Genomic DNA, 26771 nt, shown 5'->3' with positions numbered 1-26771 from the left:
TAAAATGGATCGTGGTGATGGTTGCGAAACTGTGAATATAATAAAAACCAAAGCATTTATACACGTTAAATAGGTAAATTGTATGGCAGGTAAATTATCTCAATAAAGTTGTTCAAAAAAAGTGAAAGGGCATGTACAAGGATAAATGTCACATTAAAATGAGCTAAAGAAGCTACACAAAAGACTGTAGGATTCTCTTTACACATAATGGAAAAAAGAGGAGAAACTAGTACATAGTATTAAAAGAGTAGTAGTTACTCTGGTGAGAGAGAATACGGAAAAGGGAATTAAAAAGGAAAAAAGATATTTTAACCAACTTGATTTGGATATTGACTCAAACGAATGAGATATAATTGTATATTTATGAATAATTAGAAATTTAAACACCAACAGGGTATCTGATGATATTAAGGAGTTGTTATTTTTATATATGAAATAACTATTATGGGGTTTTAAAAATACTACCTTCTAGAGATACATACTAAGTATTTATAAATGAAATGATACGATGCCTGGCATTTATTTCAAAATAACTTAAGAGGATGGAAAGTGGTTGAAGGTGCAAAGAAGACTGCTCGCTCATGGATCTGTAGCCATTGAAGCTGAATGTGGGTACATGGGGGTTCATCATATTATTTTGGCTTGAGTTAAACAAAAATAATCTGCATTCTTTTCTATTTTAAATATATTTTTTAGAACTTCCTATGGCAATGATATATTTTTCCACAATTACTTTAAACTTATTCTGAAATAAGTTATATGACATTATATTGCCTTATTTCTTAAATTAGTAATATATATGAAGACGTCATTCACCAAAACCTCTTACCCACTTTCATCCTATTATAAGACTAAGAAACGTAGACTTCTTAATAGATCAGATTGTGATCAGGCATGCCAATTTTAAGTTTTTCCTCTATGTTGCCACATGACTTGAAGTCAGACCACTACACACATAATAAAGAAGTTTTCATTATTTATTATGTCGGACTATCACGGCTACATAAGTCTGAGAGACTGCATTCTACTGGACCATTTTAGATATAAAAGTGAACAGGTAACAGGTATGTGGATGGGGCAGAATTGGCCATGGGATGATGGGTTGCTGAGGCTGGGTGATAATAAATAAGAATTCATTGTATTATTCTGTCTCCTTCTGATGTTGAAAATTCTCTATAATAGGCTTTTAAAAAAATAAAGATATTTTCAGACCAACCAAAGGTGTGGTGGAACTGTGCCAGAAGGTCTCATTCTTCTAGTTATAAATCCATGCACTGGATGTAAGAAAAACTACCTTCTAACATTTCAGATGCTTAAGGTATAGTATGAACAAGGAATTGTAATATCAAAGATCTGTTATCTTCGTGGATTGTTCTTTTTCAAGGGCCTAAAAAGAGTCCATTAAAACTACACAAATTGACAACTAATTATCCATCTGTAAACACACTGTGCTTTGTAAATCATGGTACATATGTACCAAGTGTTTTTCCAGTACCAGAATGAGTTGTGTCAATGATCTAAATTCTCTCCCCTTGTTCTCTGTGTAACCAATAGTCCAAACTGTGCAACAACTGATGGTGCAATGTACCTGGGACCAAGGGAGAAAGTTAAAATGGCTAGTCCTTAGATGGATTTGCTCCTCTGCCCTGCTCAGAGCAACAACTGCACCAACCAGACACAGACAAGAAAAATAGATAATTAGCCAAAGGTATGTACCACCTCAAACCTCTTCCTTCAACATTATCTAAACATAATTACTACTATAAACTATTAACATTTAAACACTATTACATGACCTATTATTTGTGTCAGTAATGACAATTAGGTTACACATAAGTCTTAGAAATGGAAGCAATACCAGGCAGTATCATTTGGAATAGGTATACACAGAAGCCAGTATCTATTTTTCACAATTTTCAAAATTAGGGTTACAAAGTCACAAAGTAAAATAGTACAATTTTTAAAAATTATTCTTGAGTTGAAAGAATAAAGTCACAAAGTAAAATAGTACAATTTTTAAAAATTATTCTTTCAACTCAAGATTATATCATTTTTCTTTTAAATTCAAACTAGCTGTCTTTCAAACATACTTCTAATCCACTGATGTTCAATCATTGTAGAAAGGACACAGGCTGCAAAAATTTTAACTTACTATAAAAAATTTAACCTGTATCATACACCAAATATAATATACCATCAAGAACTATTTCCATTACTTGAGAAAACGTACTGGGAGCCTCTCTTATTTTAGAAAGACTTCATGAGACACATGGAGAACATGAGCCCAAAACAAGAGGTGATAGGGGTCTCAATTGATCTTAATTACCCATAGCCACATCTTGTTTTCTTTTAATGTAGGATCAATTCAGTCAGCCTGGCATTTTAAAACATATCAGAAATGATAACTAAATGTAATATGTGAATCACAGAATGAATTCTGTATTGCAGAGGGAGAAAACATGCTACAAAAAAGCAACACTGTTGAATCGATTAACAAAACTGGGAATACAGACAATAGATTCTTTTATCAATGTTAAATTAACTAAAACTATTAACACTATAATAATTATGTAAAAGAAAATCCTTATTCTTATGAAATACACTCTGAGAATTTAGGGGTCAATGGTATTGATGTGTCCAACTACTCCACATGGTTCAGAAAAATATAGTTCCGGGTATGGATATATAAAGAGAGCAAATGAAGCAAATCTTCAATAGGTGACTCTAGGTAGACGGTATGGGTGTTCTGGGTATGGTTCTTTTTTTTTCTGTTTTCTTATACGGTTCTTGTAATTTTTATGTAAGTTTAAAATTATTCCCAGAAAACTTAAATAATTATAATAAAAACAAAAATTGGGAACTTTTCCCATAAAATTACTAACATTTGTGTCCCAGGCACTGGGTGGGGGCGGTGTGTGTGTGTGTGTGTGTGTGTGTGTGTGTGTGTGTGTGTGTGTGTGTGTGTGTGTGTGTGTGTGTGTGTGTAAAATCTCATTCAATCCTCAATGAGGTAAATACTAGTATGATTATCATTTGCAGATGTGAAAATGAAATGAAGTTTATTTTAGAGCTACATTTTAACTAATGCAGCTTGATTTCAGAACTCATTCTTATCATATAATAGCATGTTGCTATGCATAAAAAGAATTACAAATGAATTCTTTAGATTCTCTTCTTGTTTCAAACAATTAGATTACCATCTGTAATCGCATATTTATATTTTAACATTGTAAAAACATTCTTTTTCTTTCCTATGTTGATGGTGATGCTTATAATTACATTAACTATTTAAAAAACTCTATATAGTTAAAACAGAAAATGGTTTATTTATTTACATTAAAATGTGTTGACCTAATGACTTCTCTTAAGGTTCATCAATACTTTACTTGCAGTCACGTCTCTGTATTTAACCAAGTTTTCTTTTTTTAAAAATCACTGGAAAAGATTTCTCTGAATTCCTCAGTATTATTAAAATATTTCTTGGAATACTAAACAAGCTACCTGAAATTCTTCCAACTCTTCAAGTCCAAGGACCTAAGAAACTCTGATAAAGAATCTGTACTATGCCCAAAACCCAGAAGCTTCTATCTATAATTACTTCTAATGAGGTCAACATCCAACTAACAATGACACTGGTAATAGGACCTACGAAGCCCCCAAAGCAAAAGAAAACTTTGCATACCTCTTCTTTAATTTCTTCTTTTTCTTGGACTGGTGGTTTTGGCTCGAGCTTAACTGGTTCCAAAGGTGGAAGGTAGTTCTTAGTATAGAGACTTTCAAATAGTTTATCCACAAAACCTGAAGTTTCTAGGGAGAAGAAATAATGTTTAAGTAAATGTAACACAAACAAAAAACAGAAAGTGACAACACACTACTGGTAAAGCTGAGGAAAATGGGACATCTCATAACTGCTGGTGGAATTAAAAATGGGTCTAACATTTATGGGGGAGAATTCCACTTCTGGATTTTCAAATCTTTCGGACATACTTGCACATGTAAAAAATGATACATGGGCAAGATTACCTGAGTACATAATAGCAGAAGACTGGAAACAACCCAAATTTCCATGAATAAAAGACTATTTGAATAAATTATATGATAATCATACAAGAGAATAAACAGCAGTAAAAAGAATGAGTACCAATAATATCAGATCTCAAAGATATAAAACTAAATATTTATGTTTGTATTTGCATAAAAAATCTGAAAGGATATGCACAAAAATCACAAAGTTGGATACTAGAGGTGGGAAGGGAAAATTTTTAATTAAAAATTTAAATTTACTGCCTACTCAAAAAAATTAATTAAAAACACTTAAAAATCTGTTGAATAAACCTTTGGCATGAGAATGATATGAATGATTTCTAGTTGGTCTATTTTGTAACCTTTTCAGACTAACTGAATGGGAGAACCAGATGAATATATTAAAAATACAAATGTCAAAATATTTATATTATGTTATTCAAACCAAATTTAAGTAACTTTGTTAGTCCTGCCCTAAGGAACAGCAAGAACATATTAAAAACACAACACAGACTCTCATACACTGCAATTATTACACATTTTACATTAACAGATATTTCTAAAAGGTCAAATTAATTCTTCTTCAGAAAAGCACCTTTTCATAAACTTCTTTATGTTATTAATTTGTTTAGTAAGCATTTTCCATGATTATAAAACTGTTAGGAACCATTGTGGAAAGCAGTATGGAGGTTCCTCAAAAAGCTCAAAATAGAAATTCCACTTCTAGGAATTTACCCTAAGAATGCAGCAGCCCAGATTGAAAAAGACAGATGCACCCCTATGTTTATCGCGGCACTATTTACAATAGCCAAGAAATGGAATCAACCTAAGTGTCCATCAGTAGATGAATGGATAAAGAAGATATGGTACATATACACAATGGAATATTATTCAGCCATAAGAAAACAAATCCTACCATTTGCAACAACATGGATGGAGCTAGAGGGTATTATGCTCAGTGAAATAAACCAGAGAAAGACAAATACCAAATGATTTCACTCATATGATTTCACCCAAGAATGGATTAACAGTTACCAAAGGGAAAGGGACTGGGGAGGATGGGTGGGAAGAGAGGGATAAGGGGGGTGAAAAAGAAAGGGGGCATTACAAATAGCATGTATAATGTGTGTGTGGGGGCACGGGGAGAGCTGTGCAACACAGAGAAGACAAGTAGTGATTTTACAGCATCTTACCGTGACCGTAATGGGGTTTGTGAGGGGGACTTGGTGATGGGGAGAGTCTAGTAAACATAATGTTCCTCATGTAATTATAGAGTAATTATACCAAAAAAAAAAAATAACTGTTTGGTCTTATTAACTGCTACAAAACCCTTTTTAAGTTTATTAAATAATGATAGGGCAAATTAATAAAATTAATCTGTTAAACTGATTGGCAAATCAAAAGCAGTTATGATGAGAAAATTTTCATGTGCTTCTATTTCTAAAACACTTTTTAAAACATATTTTTCTAATTTAAAAAACATAACCCAATGAAGAAAAAGAGTGTATCTAAACATCTAACAAGATACACTATTAAGTTTCTTTTTAAAAAGCATTATTACAAAAGAGTATAATCATTTAAAACCACTTTAACATGAAATACAAACATATACATTAAGTCTAGAGCTGTGATGTCCAATATAGTAGCCAAGAACTACATGTGGCTATTTAATTTAAATAAAATTAAAAAATCAATTCCTAAATCACATTAGCCACATTTCAAGTGCTCAACAGTGGCTGGTAGCTACTGAATTGGAAGGGCAGATACGGACCATCTCTCTCCTCTGCACACACTCCCACCGCACAGTGCTGGTCTAAAGACATACCTAAGTAGGTAGCAGTGATTTTATCTCTGGTGGCAAATTAATGGCTGTTTATTTTCTTCTCCAATTAAAAATGTTTTAGAATTCTTCCTCATGTGTACTGCTTTTGTAATTTTTAAAAAGTTACTAAAAATCTTCATAACTTTTATAACAAGAAGTTCTTAGATGTCTAAACATACATTTGATCTTGCCCCAGATGTCTTGGCTATGATTCCCTTTTTTCTTTACCTTCCTCATGGTGCTACATTTCATGACTCATCTTTAATGTATACCAGGTAAAAAATTAATACATTTAGAAAAGAAAATACTCTTCTCTACTGGGTAGGAATTCTGTGTTCGATTTTTTTGTATAAAAAGCCTTAAAATGCGCAAAAAAAGTATGTAATCCTTTTTTGAGAAACCATATTTACTATTTTTTCTTTCTCAGTAGATATTGGTATTTGAGTTAAAGAACATCTTCTCATCACCAATTGTCAAATAAACCACAAAGTGTGTGTTATCCACATTTCTGTTCACCTATTCAACAATATTTATTGAATATCTTCTATGTGCCAAGCACTGTAAGTGCCAAGCCTCCATTCTCAACAAAGGGAAAGACAAACAAGGTGGGGAGACACACACACAAACATACAACATGTCAGGAAACGACAAGTGCCAAGAAAAAAAACAAAGCAAGGCTGGGAAGAAGAGGGAATGACTAGGGACATGGAGTACACTACCCTTATATAGACAGGGCACTCAAGGGACACTACTCTGAGAGGATGACATTTGAGGAGAGATCAGAAACTATCACAGAGGAAATCATGTTTTAAGCAAGGGTGAAGAGAGTGCAAAAAACCCTGAATTGAGAACATGCTTGCCATGTTGTACAAACAGCAAGGTGGTCAGTGTGGCCCGAATGGAACAAGTGAGGGGGAGTGGTAGGAGGGGAGGTCAGAGGAGCAAGCTCTGTAGACTATGGAAAGAAATCTGTAAACAATATGGGAAGTTAAAGGCACGAAGAGAAGATCATGTCCATCTCTTCTTGACTATCAAGAAGCCCCAACAAGAGGGAAAAAAACAGCTTCTCTGTCCTAATAAATAGCAAAAATAAGCAACTTCATTATCCTTAAATTGTTACCAACTAGGCTCTATCACAAGCCAAGAAGGATCCATTCACCTGAAAAGCATGAATGAGTTAACACTGCCTCAATATAGGAAAACAGCAGAGAAGGAAAGGGAAAAAAAAAACAGTTCTGCCAAAATACATGATAAATTATTAAGCATGAATGGGCATATTAAAGTATTTAAAGGACTCTGATGAATTTTTTCCTTTCAAGCTTCTATCTTCAAGATTTTATCAGGAAACTTCAAATTTAAAATCTTTACTTTAATACTTGGTTGAAGGCCCACAATAATTACCTTTTTGTAAAAAGACATCAAGTTGATCAGCACAAAAGGCTTTCAATTCTTTCTCAGGTTTGTCCTTCTTGACCAGTGCTACAACATAGTTGGCTAAGGCTGAAGGGTCAGCATCACATCTAGTAGGATAAAGAGAAAACAGAAATTTTTAAACATTTTTTTTCAAACAGTGATGTCATTAATGAAGTTACCCCTATTTTGGAAAGCTAAAAGCCAAAAACTCTCTCTTAAAAGCAACCACAGACACAGGCAACTATTAAAACAAAGAGCATATACATAGTGCAAGTAAGATTTTCCTTTTCCTATTTTTGTAAAATAGTCTATCTCCTATTTTCAATATTCTAATTATACCCAGAATTTTGGGCGCAATCTACATTTACTTACTCTGGTAGCAACTGACTCAAGCTGTAGCTTGACTCTGAACCTGTGGAAGCACTGTCAGTATCCTCAGGAACTATCTGTTCCACAGGAGACCATGAGAGGGAAGTGACGGGACAGCTTCTCCATTCCCTACCCCAGGCACCAGCATTCGGAAATGGCAATCAATTCCACTGCTAATCTCAGTATCTCAAGGATCTTTTAAAAAAGTGAGAACACAGGAAGGACGGCACCTGAAATACTATTGGCATACACTTTAGCAGCTATAAGCAGGAAAGAAAAGATCTGGGAGTTAGAACAGAAAGAATAAGAGAAGTGGTGGTAGGGCAGAAATAACCTTTATCTAATTCACAATTTTTTTTTGTCCGTAGTAACCTGACTTTGACTTCCGAAATCATCTCCTATGACAGGGAAGCACATGATCCTTGAGTTGCCAACTCCTGACATATAGCAATCCATCAGACTTAACATTTTAACCACATGAAAGTTCTCATGTTATATATGTGTGTGTGACACACACCGACAAAACATATATAGTAACATTCTCTTTTACCCATGAAAGTACATTTAAGTAACACATATCCTTTGTGGCTTCATAGGGTTGTTGTGAAGGTAAAATGAAAAATTCAAAAAGACAGTAAATAAAATCATTACGCAAGAGAGGTCACCATATCCCTATAAAACACTACTGAAATCTAACTAATCCTGTTCTGTAATCCTTGGGCCAACACTATCAACTAGAAAGTTAAGAAGTTTCAGCTAAAGAGCATTATCACATTTCCAACAACTTCATGAGATAAGTAAAAGAAAAACTAAGCACCAGCACCTTTACTATATTCTAGTTACATTTTTAAAGTTCATAATTCATTAAAATACAATTTTTTCATCACCAGTATTAACATCGATGTGGGAAAGACTGGTTCTTTAAACATCTACACCTATTTGTACACCAAATTCTAAGAGAGCAAATTTCAACTATCTTGAATTTTACAAAACTCAAGAGCTAATAAAACAAATTACAGATGAGGGTTGAAGTACCCTAGGAGAATATAACTGTCAAAGATGATGCATTACATATTAATGAAAACATTAAATTTAAAGGAAAGCCAGGATTTTTCATAAGTAAAAAATAAAAGATTACATTTTGGAGAATTATGAACAGATTACCTAGGTAAATCCACTGCTAAATTCTGAAACAGATATTACAGTTCAATAAAAAATATTATCTGGTCACAAAATGGGCAGAGGACCTGAATAGACATTTTTCCAAGTAAGGCATAAAACTGAAAAGATTCTCAAGATCACTAACCATCAGGGAAATGTAAATCAAAACCACAATAACATATCACCTCCAGTCAGAATCAAAAAGACAAGTATCAAAAAGACAAGAAATAAGTGTTGGTGAGGATGTGGAGAAAGGGAACCCTCATGCACTGCTGAGTGGTATAAAAATTAGTGCAACCTCTATGCAAACTTTATAAAGGTTCCTCAAAAAATTAAAAATGTACCTGCTATATACAACTCAGCAATGCTACTTCTAGGTATTTATCCAAAGAAAAATAAAACACTAACTTGAAAAGACATATGCACTCTATGTTCACCAAAGCATTATTTACAACAGCCATGATAACGAAGCCACCTGAATGTCCATCAACAGATGTATGGACAAACAAGATGTAGTAAATACATACAATGTATTATCACTCAGCAATAAAAAAAGAATGAAATCTTGCCATTTGTAACAACATGGATGAATGGACCTAGAGGGTATTATGCTACGTGAAGACAGAAAAAGACAAACACAGTATGATTTCACTAAAAAGGAAAACAAACATATTCACAAATACAGAGAACAAACAAGGTTGCTAGAGGGGAGGGGAACATGGGGATGGACAAAAGAGATTAAGAGGTTCAATCTTCCATAAAATGAAAAATAAATAAGATATGGGGAAGTGATGTAAGGCGTAGGGAGTATGGTCAATAAGATTAACTTTAAATGGTCACAGATGGTAAGTAGGACTTACTATGGGGACCATTATGTAATGTATATAAATATCGAATCACCGTTATATACCCGTAATTAATGTAATATTATGTCAATTATCATATAGAAATAAAATAGGAACAAAAAATAAAACTGACATATAGCCTTTCTACTTTCAAAAAACGTTACACACGTCATGCACAATTTAGCTAATCCATGAATACCTTAAAATAGAGATGTGTAGGAAGACTTAACTTCACTCCTGAGAACAATAAGATACTTGATCAGTACTGGTCTAATCAACATTCAAATGCAGAGAAGAGAAAAAAAAAAAAATCGCATTACTTAGAAAGTTCAGATCCTGGATAAGAAGATATTTCAAACATAGAAAGAAAAGGATTTCTCAACGAAAGAAGAATGGCAGAAAGAAGCAATGTTTTCTCCAGTGTTATGAGAAACTTCGAGGAGTCTCATGACCTGACAGGTATAATGCTGGGTAAGGATATGAGTTTTCTAGTGAGAAACAGGCAAAACATTCAGATTACTGGATAAATGAGGTAGATTAAACAAACCCAGATATCTTATATATTAACTTAATATTCAGACTCTGAAAAACAAAAAAACAAATAAATGCAGAATTACGCTGCTTCTGATTAAATACACCTTGTTGTGATGGTGTTAAAACTCAAAATGAACAGTTATGAGAGGTGAAAGAACAGATAAAGACTGGACACCAATAGAGTAATCAGATTCTGAGTATTTCTGTAATGCAAATGAACTTGTTAATAACTGAAAGTTAGAATTCTGCACCAAATAAAAAAAGAAATTCATGGCCAAAGGAATGGACCATTTAAATTTAGCAGTTCCTAACTTGAATCTGTTAAGTGCACCATGAAGGAAATTGCCAGTGTGAAGTAATAAGTCACACCAATTGAATGGTGAAACTTAACTATACTGGGAAGTGTATAATGTAATCTTCTGTACCTTTATGATTGTTCTTATTTATTCTTTCATGACCCTTCACCATATACTCTTTAAAAACTGACAATTACAATACTTTACTAGCTATGGTACCAATGCCATAGTAGTAGTAATCCAACAAGACTTCCAAAGTATGTCACAAAAATCTGACCATGACTAAGATCTTTGACAGATTACAAGACAAATGCAGGGCACTTCTTACTCCTCTTACACAGAAGACCATTTAAACCCTTTTAGCTATTTACTTGTATCTAAAGCTTACGGAAATTCATTTGTACTTAACTGTAAACAAGCATATTTTGGAATGAGAGATTTTAAAAGTTTGCATCTGCAGCTTCTAGACAAAAAGGGGCTCGTATTTAACAATGAGAGGAGAAATAGAAAAGGTAAAACACTCATCTAAAATAAAATTACTGTTCTACTACACTCTTTAAAAGATCTAAACATCACGATCAGTGAATTACTATTCATTTTATACAAATACTTAACTGTATAAATATGTAAAATATATAAAAAGATAAATTAAGTGATCCACTCAAGATCAGGCAGACAGCACACCTGTGGAATTAAAACTCCACTACAATTCCAGAGTTAAATCTATTTTATACCATGTACACTTTTCTGATGTATATATGCACAACCAATTAATGTATTCTAAGTCTCAACTAAAAATTACCTTTCAGTTAAAATAAAGAACCAAAAAAAAGAAATTATCTAAAGTTTAGTGAAAGTTACAAATATGAGGACTCCTTGAAATTGACACCTTGCGTAATGATGTTCTAAGAACATGTTTCGACTCTGTTATTTAAAAATAAAAATCAGCTAGAATTAATTTTTATCAGAAGTTAACAAATATAATGCCCTAAAAATGTCTTGCCTGTAAAATTCTCAGATTTGTGTTTTTCCTCCTTAATGACATCTCTACTGCACGTATATGACATATGTGCTGAGCTAGCACACCATCTTTACAGATTTTGTACATATGCCCTATCCCAAGGTCAAAGAGTAAAGGTCCTTCTTTACCTTAGACCCTAAGGCAAGAAACACTACTCAAAAACCTTTACAGTCTACTGGTTTTAGGAAAAAGCCAAGATACATAAACCGTTCCCATGTTCAGAAAAATCTACATGTTTTTCAATAGGAGCTCAATTTTAAGTTCTTCTTCAGTGTGATTTTTGTTTCAGAGGTCAAACAATTAATGAATATGCTATTAGGCCTCATGGGAAAAAACCTCCTGTTCTGAATGTATATAAACAGCCATTTAAAATGTTCATATTCTTTGACTAGTAGTTGTACTTATGGAAAACTAGCCTCAGGAAATAAAGCCAAATATAGAAAATATTACTGGTACCTAACAGATACTAAAAATATATGTATTTATTATATAAAAACAGCAGTATTTTTAACAGGAAATATAAAGTCAAGGTAACAATTCTTATTTTTTAATGTTTATGAAATATTAGGCATCCAAAGTGGTTTAAAAACAATACCCAAATATGAAAAATGCTTCTGATGTAATGTCGATTGGAGAAATCAGGATAAAAAATTTCACATTTGAGTCTGATTATAGTTAATGAAAGCTCCTACATAGAAAATGGAAATAATATACACAAATAATTTTATTCTTTCCTTTCTATATTTTCTGTAATGCATTAATGCTTTTATTTTTACTAAAAAATAAATTAGAAAAAAAAAAGTGCCTGACTCTGAGATCTGTGTTCAGATTATTTCTTTGATAAAACAGTACTGGAAAAATAAAATCTGAGCTGATTTTATCAAAGAGTGTAAGTGAATATTAAATTCTAATAACCTGTTAACACACATTTAAAATACACAAATATTGGTACTCACACTACTTTTCAAATGAAAACTTTCTCCTCCCTTTAATGAATTATGGGCTTTCATGAATGAACATGATGTGGACAAAAAATTACCCTAGATTTATTTTGGGAGAATAAAGAAAATTCTCCCAAACACCATTTTGATATTTGGACCTGTGAGTACTAGAGCAGCAGCCACAAGCTAAGTATACCCAGAAAACTAGACTACTTTTTTTAAATCTTAGTTTTTAGACTCTTGACCAACCTAAATATACATCAGGATATTGATTCATTTAAACATTTACTGAGTGTGTGCCAAGTGCCAAGCATCTTGCTGGGTAAAAGAACTACTTTGAGCAAGACAGACCTTGCCCTGCAGTAATGTGGCCAAAAGATGGACATGAAAACAAATAATTACAGTACAAAATAACAAAAGGTTAAAAAAAATGAGATTAATAAAGAAGTGATAATTCTGTAAGAGGATGAGACAACAGAGTGGTAAGAAACACAGGGCTATAAAAGCATTCTGGCTTCTAGCCTACAGCAATTGGGCCAGGAAGAATGAAGTCAGACACATTTAGAAGGCAGACCAGAGGACAGAAGAACAAATATGTCATTAACTTAGTATGCTAAAACTACTCATTTCATCCTAGTAGTTTATTTATCAGGCAAGTCAACTACTAAGTGATGGTTTTTCCTCCCATTTGAGCAACTCCAAAGATTATTAGTCAGAGTTTAACCTGGCAAGGACTGCAAACCCACAGAAACATGTAAACTCCCAGAGTTCAATTAAATGTACCCCACGGCGACCACTGAGCCAATACATGATCTCAGTCTGAGCGTCTTACTACTGCCTTTTTCATTATACTCAGAGGTGACAACATATTTAATCTCCTACTGCACTTAAAAAGCCCTTAATATGGCCTCAATTCACAGAAACTGCACATCAAGTGTATGGCTTTCACTAGCAATTCCTATTCCTGCCTACAAGGGCCTGAAATGAGACTGTAGCTCTCATGCACAGGAGTGGTTATTATTTTGTAAAGGTCAGTGGCACTATAATTAGTAAAGTATTTTTGCAGAAAAAAGTTTATTATATTTTCATGTTTTGAAAGCCATGAAAATTTCATTCATATTTAATGATTCTAAGGTACACAAAGTACTGTTTATAGTCTGCATCATTAATACTCATACCGTATGGTAGATAAAGACTAACATAATTAACTGTTTAAAAGACAAAGGTTAAAGAATTTCAGTTAAGTCACATAGCAAACAAAGGAACAAAACTAGAAACTAAAAACCCTCATTTACCTAACAATGCTCTACTAGATACAACTGTTCAAAAATATTACAAACCCCATCACTGTGTAAAACATATACCAAGACAAATTTTTACAATAAGCCACACAAGCAGCAGTGAATTATATATATATTTATATATAATACAAATAACTTAAAACACTCCCCACTGTGATAGCATGTTTTTGGTAGAAATTCATGTTTTTGAAAAATGCCTGAACTGTTTCTAAACTTGTAGAAACGTCTTCAGTGATACATTTATCCCTACATTACTTAGAGCCTTATTTCTAAGGGGTTCACAGTTAAAACAATCAGTTACTTCTGATAGGAAGAAACCATGACATCTCCTGATTGCGCATAACCCCTATGCAGTCTCTATGACTAGGATATCGAGGATATTTTGAAAGTCAGGGAAGATGAGAAATCAAGATCAAACAAGATCTGTGTGTTCAGTCTGTTCATGCAGCCGTAGGAAGATATAAACTCCTTTACTAACATGATTTCTCTCCTCTTTACTGCACTGCCAACAAAATGGTACTGGGTTTTCCTCAGCTAGTTAAGGAGTTACTTCTTCCAGGCTCCCTCCTTCTGTCTTTCTTCTAGTAAAAGTAATAGATTTGTCCATCTACAAAAGGAGTGAACGGTCACAACAGATAAGCTCCAACAGCCATAGTATTTCTAATTTGTCTTCAGGGGATATGCACATGTAAACTGGAAATACCCCCTTACCATGCCTTTGTTTCACCAGTTACATGATGTAACAACATGCTTAAAAACCCCTAAATACTACAAACTTTTATCAATTGAGTTAGCTACAAATTAGGCTAAATAAGGAAGTGCAATAGGAAATCATGTGCACAGCTATAGTATGATTCCAACATACCCACTGCCACTTCATTATCTGAAAGCCTAACAACTGCTCTGAAATGCTATACTGCAGCCACATGCCATCTGTCATGAACATTTTCTTGAATCTGGAATATGCAAAAAGTAAACCTATCAATACAACCCACTTTAGCATATCATCTAATACATTTTAGGATGTCTAAACAAAAAATAATCTCCTGTGATAACACACTAACAATGAAAATATATGTGGTATCTGTGTTCGCTCTTTCTTACTATTTATGGTAAAGTTTTTTTATTTTGCAGTTCTAGAAAAGCCACTTTAAAGTTTAAGTAGTGATTTTAGAACTTTTAAAAGGCTAAACATGTAGCCATAATTTTTTAGAAGGAAAAGAAACCAAAGCAGGATGATGTGTGTTTTAAGTTGAACATGTAACTCAGAACAACTGGGGAAACTAAACTCAATCATTTTGATAGGTAATTTTTGCCTATGAAAATATGGGAGAAATGAACTTATCAATATAAATCACTAAATAAGCCTAGTGAAAACACCTTATGAGGTTTAAGTTCAAACTAAACTAAATTTTGACGTTAAGGAAAAAAAAAACACCCAAGTAAAACATTTCATGAAGCTTAGAAAAAAGCAGATAATTATAATGTGAAAACTTGCCATCTTCCACACAAGACAAAAAATATGTACTCAATACTTTTAAAAAGAGCTCTACCAACAAAATCAGAGCTTGTATGCAAAATTGTCACAAAATTTAAAAAGACTACAGGAACAGCAGGTGTACAAAGATAAAAAGAGAAGGGGATTTTTTTCAATATTAAATAACAAAAGTAAGGAATTTTTAAACAGAGCTTTTTCTTCAGCCTTTTCCACATATGGTCAATTTCATTAAATGTAATTCATTACTTCATTATTTCCCACCCTCACCACAATCCACCTCCATCTTTGGACTCCAAAACATTTTACTGTAGAAAAAATATGATGCACATCCAAGAGACTCACCACATTCTTCTACAAAATTTCAAGTGTCTAGCAGACATTTTCACTTTAACTAGACCACTGATCTAAAAACTCAGAAGCCCTAGTGTACTTTCATTCATACTTGTGGCTCTACTTACACACTGCTCATCCTCATATGCAAATACCACTTCAAACACCAAAATTCCGCTCATGCTGTCCCCCTTACTCATCCTATCCTCACAAGGCTGACACACTGGACCACAGATGACTCTCTTACCAGGTGTTACCATCCCACCCCAAGAAAGCAAAAGTAGCAAAACAAAAGATAGGTCAACAAGATTTTTCAGGAGGACCAGGAAATAAAACAGGGAAGTAGCTGTCTCTCAACAGCCTCAACTTGAATACCTACACACCTCCCAAACTACTCCTAATTTCCACTTCTGAAAAACCCAATTTTTCCATTAAAGCAATCTGATCTAATCAATCACAGTCTGCCTATCTCTCTCTCTCCCTCTTCTTTCAGCCGGAAAGCTCTTACCGCCAATAGGAAGGTAAGTTAAGGAGCAGAAATTACAAGGGGGTGGGAAATGGTCCCTCCCATTGCCTTCTTTCCCAAGAGCACTAAAGATACCATCTCTCTCCAACTCTCCCTCTCTTCCTATTAGGAGATATGTTTGAAAGACTAGCTACACATATTCCAGTGTCCCCAAAAAACACTTCACGATCCTACCCGCTTAAAATGGTCATAAAGCAGAAAGTTTGTATTTCTGCTATCACTTTCAAGTGCCCTAACATTTCTACAACGAGTACTACTCAAAATACTTTTTCAAGCTCCTCTCATTCTTTTCAGCCCCTCAACAATAATCCTACATCCTAATTATCTTCAGTTTCACTATCGATCTTTCAACAATACTTTCAAAACTCTTCATTCTTTCTACTACCCCTTTTTTCCTCCCATACGTGTATCTAGAAATCCCTGGGTGCTGCAGGCATCCCCCTTTCAGACCCTCCTCCAATAACATTAGGGATCAGCCAGGGTAGACCAAACTTCAACCGAACTTATGTTTTTTTTTTAATCTCAATTTTTTTCCAACCCCTAATGGAATTTAAGCCATAGTTTTCCTAGCACTATCGACTGACTCCTCCATATTATCGTTAAAATCCCTTAATAGTTTTTATATCATACCATGCTCCCCAATAATTCCTGAAACACTTGAACGCCCACCCATCCCTTTCAACAGCCCCGTATTTCTCCAGTCCTTCCATATTCTTGAACCCTCAGAGCTCATCAACCGTCGCGACACAGCCCTCAAGGTCCCTACTATTCCTTTCTGCCCTCATGTCTTTAAAAAGGCCGCCTCGATCGATACTCTGCTTCCAGACCTCGCAGTCGCCGAATTACACGGTCCGTAAAAACCCTGGATATCCCGCTACTGTCCTCAAGGTCCCAATGTTCACATTTAAAAATCCCTCGACAGCCCTGCTATCGCTCTCCGTTCCCACATTATTTCATACTCCGTCACCATTGCTGCTACCCCCTTCCAGCACCCCGACTTTTACACGAAGGAAGCCCTCGCTGCCCTCGCCCGCCCCGACTGGCCGCCGCCGCGCAGCCCCCGCCCCCGCCCCCGCCCCCCCCGCTGCCCGCCCCCCGCCGCCCCCCGCACGGCGGTAGTACTACCGAGACGCCGCCGGGACCTCCGCCCGCCGCCGCCGCCGCCGCCGCCGCCCCTCCCCCACGCCCCCGCGGGCCCCCAACGCCCACGCCAGGCGGCCCGGCGCGGCCCGGCTCCCTCACATCGGCTCCAGTAACTTGGCCAGCCAGGACTTGAGGGCATCCACATCCTCTATGAGCATGGTGAAGGGAAGGCGCGCTCGGCCGCCGCTCTTGTTCAGGCCTGCGGGTCTCCCCTCGCCTCTTCCTCACGCAGTCTTCACAGCTCCCGGTGCCCGAGACCACCGTGCATCTTGCGAGACTTCAACCTACTCCCGGGCCGGGGCCTAACAGGAACTAACCCAAGAGCCCTCACTCAACCTAGCCGACGGCTTAGGTGGGCGGGAGGTAGTGCCGAGTGGCGGACGTGAGAACCAATAGGAGAGAGAGGGCCGTGCGCGCAGAGCCAACGAAAAGGTTCGCTCGCCCCGCCGGCCGGTCGTACCCAGTTAAGGAGGAGGGATATAGCAAGGTAGGTGGAGAGCTCACGTGAACTCCTGGTGCAAGATGGTATCTTGGAGAAGAAGGTGCTGTGCGTCTTAAAGGGGCCGCGGCCCCTTTTTTGACCACGCCGTCTCCCGCCGCGGAATATCGGTGTCTGCTGCTCGCAGAGCCTGGGGGAACCCGGCGAGCCCCTCAGCCTAGTTCCTTGCTCTCGTTTTTCCTGGAAACACACGCTCGTGTCCCGAAATGACTCAGCTGTAGTAAAGCTGTAACACACCGTGCAATACGTTCACGTTCGACACATTGCACAGAATGCAAACATTTATTTTTCCTCACACACTCATTTTGCTCGACACACGTTTGCATTTTTTGCTGCTATGCTTAAATTGCACAGAATGTTTCTGACAACCACACCTTGGTGTCCAATAATCGTCATTTTTAAAACGTGGAAATGAATGTAAAAAGGATGAGGCCATTTCGATTTTACCAGTATTTGTAATATATGCTTTGCTTAGGAAGGAAAACTACAATAACATTTTTAAAAATTCTCTTTTCGTTGCATGTCCAAAATTCACTAGGGTTTTTTTCTGTGTGTGTTGAGGGGGGAGAATTTTGGTCAGCAAAAAAGTTCCAGAAATTATTCGTTTTAATCTTATTACCAAAACAGGCAAACTTAGTTTGTACCAAATGAGAAATTCCTTTTTGGAGCTTTGAAATCACTAACTTGGCACTGGTGTTAGAATGTTTATTCAACAGCAAATACTGAGCACCTGCTCTACGCCAGCCCTGCGTAAGGCACTAGGATTCAATTGAGCAAAACAAACTGAGTCTCTCAGAAAGCTCAACAGTTAATGCGATTATGCATTATAATAATATTTTGAAAGATAACCTGATGTGCACACACCTCAGAAAAAGAGCTGGGCCACCCCAAAATAAGAAGATATATATACATAGAGCAGGTGTCGGCAAACTTTTTCTGTAAAGAGCTGGATAGTAAATATTTTTGGCTTTGTTGCTCACATCCAACAGTTGCCTATTCTTTCCTCTCTCCTACTCCCCTTCTTTCTTTATGCTTATTCACATATCCCCCCACTCTTCTTTCCGCTGCAGAGATGAAGTGTAACTCAAAAATGAAAGGAATTTTTAAAAAAGATTCGTAAAAGTGATTCGATTAGGCCTAAGGTGAGGCAGGAACCTGTTAGTATGATAGAAATGAAACAGGGTTTGCCTTTATCACAGTAAATCGTGCCTTTACAAGAATTTTTCAAAGTACGTTTTAAATATGCTTATAGTACAAATTTTGCGGGCCTTATTTCACAGGTGAGGGGGCTGAGATGCTGGCTTCCACGCATCAAGGGCATCAAGCGCACTAAAGAGAGTAGAACAGACATGATCACGGTAGTAATATTTGAATTTGGAGATGCTGGGTACTTTTTCTCCCCTTTTCTCTATTTTACAAATTGTGATATTATTGCACTACTTTTCTAAACTGAATACATTATATATGTATTATATATATATATATATATGTTAGCAGACTACTGCTTAAAATGTAGATGTTGAACCCCACACTGTATCTTGAGAAAACACGTGGAGAAGAGTTGCTGCTCCCTAAGTGGAAATGGGATACAACATAGGCAATCCCACTTCCACGCCACAATCCTTTTGCTAAAGAGCTGGCTCAGATTTGGTCAGTAGCCATGGCCCCAAATTTTCCATATACTGTTTTCAGTAGCATCCGTTGTATGCAGAGAACTGACTCATCTGCTGCCTATGAATGAATGAGGCACTGATTCAGCCATGGAGTGATTGGCCTACCCTGAAGGCAATGCATACATAATATATTAATTCAACACACCTGTACATCTCAGTGCTCTGGGCTGGAGTAGAGAAAAAATGTTGAAAGTTACATGCATTCACTTCTTTTCAGGAGCTCAGGTTCTGGTGATCTAATAGTCAAGTGTTGGATATAATAATCATAGCCATGGTTGTGGAGTACATACTCAGCCCTGGCCCTGTGCTAACTACCCCAGTGTATCGTTCCCCCTCACCTTCACAATACCCCTGTTTAGTAAACAATACCCACAGACAAGAAAACTGCATCCCAGAAAGATCATGAAGCTAATGAGTGGAAAGGCCCAGCCTTGATCATGTGTGTTTGATTCCAAAGCACACACCTATAATCTTCACTTAATCATCTCCCTAGCTAACACAGAAATATGCACTGTGTGGTTCATTCAAAATTCATTCAAGAATATGTATTGAGCCTGTTACAATCTATTAGGTACTCATGGATAATGGAGAGTGAAACGATTTTAAATAAATGTTATTTAATTAGTTAAGGTAGATGTTAAAATGGGTACTTAACAAAGATTGACTTGTCTTTCAGTTTTATCTTTGCAGGAGAAAGAGATGCCAGTTCACCTAAGAAAAGACAGATTATTACTATGTGGCATTGAAAAGACAGAGTGACTACAAGAAGAACAGACATCTAAACCACCTTTATTCAAACCAAGTTCCCTTGGTGTGAGGGAAACCGAGCCTCAACCAGGAGGACTTTTCGAGGATGCAGTTTCACACAGGTGTTGACAGGTAGATGGACCTTTCAGAATCAGAGTGGATCATTCTCCTCCCCAAATTTTTTTGTACTTATTTTCTACTCTTTGGCTAAAAGCTCTCCCAGATGTACGATAAGAGAGATTGAGAGTCATTTTTCAGTTTTCTCTGGGAAATTCATGGTCACAGTATGCTTCCCTTACATGCAATTAAACTAAGCTTTGGTAGAATTTCAAACTAGGAAGCGCATACAAACCGACCCTCCATGTCTATACATTTGTGGGTGATCATCTCATTAAACAACATACCCATCAGAACTTCATCTGTTTTGAGTCTGAGTCACCTGGAGCAGCCCACCTGGCCCACAGGAAAGGTACTTCAATGAAAGCCACTTGAGTCTTAGTTACACAAAGGCAAGATGAGTTGACAAATAGTGAGTCAACCAGAATAACCTCTTTTCATTATGAAAATGTAGATTTTTTTTTTCCTAGGAGATCTATGTGCTCAGGAGTTTTTTTAGAAGTTGCTTCACACTACATTTCTATAAGAATGGCTAATAAACACATGTCAATACTGAATGCTGATAAAGATGCAGAAAAACTGGATCACTCATACTTTGCTGATGTAATATAAAATGGTATGGCCAGTCTGAAAAAGTTTAGTATTTTCTCTGAAAACAAAACATACAGCTATCATATGATCCAACAGTTATACTCCTGGGCATTTATCCCAGAGAAATGCAAACTTATGTTCATATACAAAAACCTATACATAAATGTTTATAGCAGCTTTATTTATAATTGCCAAAAATTGGAATCAGCCCAGATGACCCTAAACAGGTGAGTGGTTAAACAAACTGTAATATGTACATATCATGGAATACTACTCGGTGATACAAAGGAAGGAACTATTGATACATGCAACAGTTTGGATGAATTCTGCTGAGAGAAAAAGCCAGTCTCTGAAGGTTACATATGGTTCCATTTATATAACATTTTGAAAATGACAACATTTTTGTAGGGGAGGACAGAGATGGGGACATAGAGGGAAAGTGGGTGTAGTTATTAAAGGGCACATGAGGGATCCTTGACTGTATTCTTCTGTATCTTGACTGTGGGGGTGAACACAGGAAATACAGGGGAGATAACTTTATATGGAGTTTAATTTATATATATACTTATACACATACAAACATGCACAAATGAGTACAACTAAAATTTGTATCAACGTCAACATTCTGATTATGATATTATACTGTAGTTTTACAAATGTTCCCATTAGGGAAAATTGGGAAAAGTGTACAGAAATTCTCTCTAAATTATTTCTTACAACTGCATATGACTCTACAAGTATCTCAATTAAAAAAAATTTGCTCCTCACATTCAGAGCAGTGTCCACAGGGAGAAATGATTTGGGCATGCACACACCAGAAATAGTCCTTGCCCCATTTTCTAAGAGCTTCGTGGGTTCCCATGGGATCTGTGTGGGGACTCAGGTCTGACATCCTTACAGATTAGAAAAGCATTGACGAGAAATGTGCAAAGATCCACACCAGTAGGAATTTTTTTTTTCAGCCGAAAGCAGCAATCATAGATAGACCAACCCACAGACCCCCTTCTGGTTAGCCCTCTGATGTTGGAAGGGAACTGCCCTCTCTTCTTGGGATTGAATAAGTCACTTGGGATTCGGATGCATCACATAATACCAGCTCATGCTCCTTGTGTGCCAGGCACTCTGCCAAGCAATTCTGCACAGATCAGCCTCTTTCAGTTCCTGCATTCAGCCTTTCTTTCTTCAAAAAATATCGATTGCAAACCTATCATGTGAAAAGCACTATTACAGGCCCTGGGGATATAGCAGTGAAGAAAATAGGCATTCTCTTGGAGATCTACTTTAGTAGGAAAATGATGAGAAATAAACGACCATATAATATGTCGGGTGGAATATATTCTATAAAGAAAAATAAGGCAAAGTGAGGGGCTAGAGAGTGACGGGGGAAGCTCAAAGTCCTCTCTGAGCGGTGGTCTGGAGGTAGTAAGGGTGTTGGTCGTGTGGATGTTGAGAAGAGCTTTCAATGGAAGTGTAAAGGCCCTGGGGCAGGAGCGAGCAGGCACGTTTAGGGAAGTGGGAAGCAATGGGTCTGCATGAGAGTGAGCCAGGAGCAAAGCGACATCGGAGGGTTAGAGAGGTCCATAGAGTTCAGATCACAGAGGACTTTGTGGGTCATGGTAAGGGCTTTGAAATTTTTATTCTGAGTAAGGCTGGAATGGTTTTAAGCACAGGAATAAAATGATCTTATTTATTTATTTTTTAAAAACAGGACCGCTGTGGCTGCCTTTCAGTCATCAGACTGGAGGAGACAAAAGCGGAAGCAGGAAACCAGTTAGGAAGGATGATCTAAGCAAGGAATGACGGTGGTTTGAGTAGAGTAGCAGTGGGAGAGATGGTAAGAAGAAGCCGGATTCGGGATCTATTTTGAAGGTAAAGTCAACAAGTTTTACGGTCTTGCCCACAGGCAGGACAAGGATAACACTAAGGTGTTTGGCCTGAGTACCTGCCTGAGATGGGGAAAATGGGGGAGGAGCAGATCTAGAGAATGGCTGGTAGATTCTAGATTCATTGTCAGACATTCATTGGATATGAGACATTGTCTAGGCTATTAGACACTGTAGCCAGCTCCTAGTATTCATATCCATGTGTACTTTCCTCCCACACTGCATCAGGGCTTGTCTGTGTGACCAATAGAATATACTAGAAGTGACAATCACTGACTTCCAAGTGTAGGTCATAAAAAGTGTAGTTCCATCTACATGGGCTCTCTTGTTCTGGGGAAGGCCAGTCACCATGGCACAAGACAGTCAGCCTTGTGGAGAGGCGCACACTGAGGGACACTGAGACCTCTTACCAATAGGCAGAGCTGACTTTCTGGCCTTGGGAGTGAGCCATGTTAGAAGCAGATCTTCCAGCCCGAGTCTGACCTTCAGATGACCAACCTTGACCGACATCCAGCTGCAGCTGCAGACTCATGAAAGCCCCAAGCCAGGACTACCCGGTCAGGATGGTTCAGGACTACCTAGTCAGGATGGTTCGGAACTCCTAACCTGCAGAAACTAAGATAGGCACTATACGATATTGTTGTTTTAAGCCATTAAAAAATTTTGTGGTAATTTGTTAGGCCTGAGAGAGAATTGCTATATGAATCCAAGTGGAGATACCAAGCAGACAGGTCTGTGTGTCTAGAATTCCTAAGAGAGATTGAATGGTTGGTGTTAAAAATTAGGGATTCATCAGCATGTAAATTGCATTTAAAACTATCGGCCTGGATAAGATTATCTAGGAAGTGAATATATCTAGAAAGGAAGGCCATTAGGGCATTCCCCTCTGTAGAAAGAAGATAAGTAACATCCAGTAAACTGAGAGGGCATGAGGGGGACAGAGAGAGAAGAAATGTGTCTCAGAAAAGATGGAGTTTTCAACTGCGTCAAACGTAGCTCTTGGATCATGTAAGATGAAGACGGGGAGTTGACTGATGGATTTGGCAGCATGGAGGTCACTGATAACCTAGACAACTCCGTCGACTGGAGGCAGTGAACACCTGATTGGAAAAAGGTTCAGGAGGGAAATAGAGGAGAGAAATAAGAGATGGCGTGACCATTTTTTTGAAGTTTTCTGTATGGGGGATTATAGCAAGGAAGTTACTAAAAGGTATTGTGGGATAAAGAGGATAGGGTTTGTTTATGTTCTGTTCTGTTTTCCTTTCTCTTGTTTGTCTGCTTGTATTGGGTTAGAAGCTACGTTTGAATGTGGATGGTTGTGGTCTAGCAGAGAAAGAAAATCTGATGATGTGGGAGGTATAGTGGGCAACTGCAGTAATGAAATCTCTTAGTAGGAAAAGACAATGGAATTTAGTGTACATGCACATGTGTAGGTCTTAAAGGAGCCCTGACTGTTGATGATAAGTAGGGAAAAAAGCACATATTAAGCACATGACGGTAGATGTAGTTCTCGACTGATTGTTCCTGTTGTTTTCAGTGAATCAAGAAGCAATCATCAGTTGCAGGTGAGGAGGGGGTGTTTGATGTTTGAGAAAAGAGCGAGGACAAAGCATCTCTGGTTTCTCAGATGACTTGCAAGCTCCTTCTCACCTCAGGGACTTTGACCTGCTGGTCCTTTTACCTGGAACTCTTTTCTATGTATCTGTTGATTTTTCTTGTCAGCTCAAATATCACCTCCTTGGGAAGACCTTCCCTCACCATCCTGTATAAGTGAACACCAACTTCTGCCCTCTAGCTATTATCTATCACATAATCCTGTTTTGTCCTCTTCATTACGTTTTTCATAGCCTTAGACTTTTTCATTTATTTGTCTTCTCTGCCCCGTCCTAACTAGAATATAAACTTTCGTTATGTCAAGGATTTTGTCTTCCTTGTTCACATCACATTCTTAGCACTGGGCACAAAACCTGGTATGTAATATACATTCAATAAGTATTAATGGATGATGCATATAATAATCACAACAATATTACTAGATAAACCCTATTGTTATCACCATGTTACAGGCCCAGGCAGGTTGAGCGATTTCCCCAAAGTCACGCACCTAGTTTGAACTGCTAGGGGGGTTGAGGGTGTGCATGATTCAAAGCCAGACAATCTGACACCAGAGCCCACACTCTCATGTTACGGAATAGGATTTAAAAGGTGATGCTGACTTCTGGCTACTAAGATGTTGGGAGCCCAGCCAATTAATAGAAAAAAATGAGTAGGACCATGGTTGTGTCCCTAATTTATGTAGTTTAAACCAGTCTAGTTTCACTGATACTGTGAAAATAGGCATCTTAAACATAAATGCACAAAATAAATTGAAAAAATACAGTCACTGAAATTGGAATTTCAGTAATTTGTGATTGGTTGTCTTTGCCTATTTTCATTTTTGATCTTTTCCTTCTTTCCTTCTTTCCTCCTACCCTTCCTTCCCGCCATTTCTTAACAACCCTTTGGTAATGGGAGTAATGGTGGCAGTTTGGATAGGTCAACTATTCAGGAACCACAAGCAGTGTTTTGATGACTCAGGTGTCACATTGCCCTTAAGAGCCCCTGACATGGCTGGCAATGCTTTGTGGAATGTTGACAGGTGGCAGGCTGAAGCTGGTGGACCCTGAGTCTGGACTGGCATAGCATGAGTGAGTGATTTCTAATTCCTGAGGATTACAAACATCTCTGAGATTTAGGAGAAACCTAGGCAATAGGGGTTTCTCAAAAATTTGGTACCTGAGCGGGGCAAGTTCTCTAGTTTGCTTACATTTGTCTACATATAAAAGTCTCCTTAATTAACATGGTTACTTGTTCCTAGCTCATGTCTATCCATTAATTAAAAGACTGTCTTAGTCCTTTTGGTCTGCAATAACAGAAAAGGTGGTGCCTTATAAACAACAAAGAAATTTATTTCTCATAGTTCTGGAGGCTAGAAGTCTGGGATCAGGTGCCAGCATGGCCAGGTGAGGGCCCTCTTTTGGGTCACGCTTCTCTTTTTATACTCAGAAAGCAGAAGGGGATGGACTCTCTTTTATAAGAGCGCTAATCCCATTCATGAGGGCTCCTTCCTTTTGACCTAAGCACCTCCCAAAGGTCCCACCTCCTTCCAGTCCCATATTAGATTTCAGCATATGAATTGGGGGGCACATAAACATTCAGACTCTAGCAATGATCAAACTGGCCTCCAGTATTCCCCATCCACCCTTTCTTCCTGTCTCTTTAGTGTAATATTTCTTGAGCAATTACCATGAAGCAGTCATTGGGCTAACACCTTGCTTGGTGTAGCTCGTTTTATTCTCGCAGCAAACCTAAGAGGTAGGTATTATCATCCACGTTTTACATGTGAGGACCCAGAGCCCCAAGAACAAAACTAGCAGGAGCCAGAGGCTGAATTCAGATCCAGGCATCTTACTCCAAAGCCTGGGAGCACAACCACGGCTCACTTTCTTCCTCTGCTGCCCATTAACTCAGAGGCTGCACTCAGAGCAACCCCAGGATCAGCTAAGCCCAAGTCCTAGAAGGATTCTTCTTTCTTATCTTTATACTCATTGTTTGTCTCGTTAGAAAAAATTTGCTTACCATTCAGGAAGCATAAAAGTAAAGGGAAAACACCATTGTATGAAAAAAAAATCTAGAAACAAAAGGTGTCTAATAGTGTAGGGAAGTGACAACCATATTCACTGAGTGCCGCAAGCCTGTGGAACAGAAGTAACACAGAAGTGCGCACAATTCCTTCGTAGGTAGGGAAGTTAGGTAAATGTGCATGAAAAACAAACACAAAGGGACTCACAGAAAAGCCCAAGCTAGTTATTGCTTAATGGATCTAAATTTAGAAATGCTGACTCAATTGAGTTGAGTCCAGTGACTGGCAGGGTGAGTTTGGAAAAAAAAACAAAAACAAAGAGGAAGTGAGTTCTGTTGTGGAGTTTTGAAGAGTGAGTGCAATACGGTGTGACAGTTTGAGAAGGTAGACCACACAATTACATGCTAATAAATAGC

At 37.3% G+C, this 26771-nt stretch overlaps 1 protein-coding gene across 8 annotated transcripts in view; it reads right to left on the bottom strand.

The window, feature by feature from the left end:
• RBM27 (RNA binding motif protein 27) overlaps window positions 1-17582 on the bottom strand; it is a 67852-nt gene extending 50270 nt beyond the window's left edge. For 6 of the 8 annotated variants that reach the window (XM_037016178.2, XM_073221914.1, XM_037016180.2 and 3 more), the window contains exons 1-3: window positions 17323-17581; window positions 7247-7365; window positions 3683-3807 (exon numbers count right to left, since the gene is read on the bottom strand). In XM_037016178.2, the coding sequence (XP_036872073.1) occupies window positions 3683-3807; window positions 7247-7365; window positions 17323-17381 (303 nt within the window). In that variant the 5' untranslated portion in view covers window positions 17382-17581. Of the gene's footprint in view, window positions 1-3682; window positions 3808-7246; window positions 7366-17322 lie in introns of all 8 variants that reach the window. The other 2 variants (XM_037016179.2, XM_073221915.1) reach the window with 1 other exon arrangement.
• Window positions 17583-26771: the final 9189 nt, after the last annotated feature.

The sequence above is a fragment of the Manis javanica genome, chromosome 14, assembly GCF_040802235.1.
Source record: "Manis javanica isolate MJ-LG chromosome 14, MJ_LKY, whole genome shotgun sequence".
NCBI classification, from domain to species: domain Eukaryota; kingdom Metazoa; phylum Chordata; class Mammalia; order Pholidota; family Manidae; genus Manis; species Manis javanica.
This window is presented reverse-complemented; position numbering and strand designations above follow the sequence as displayed.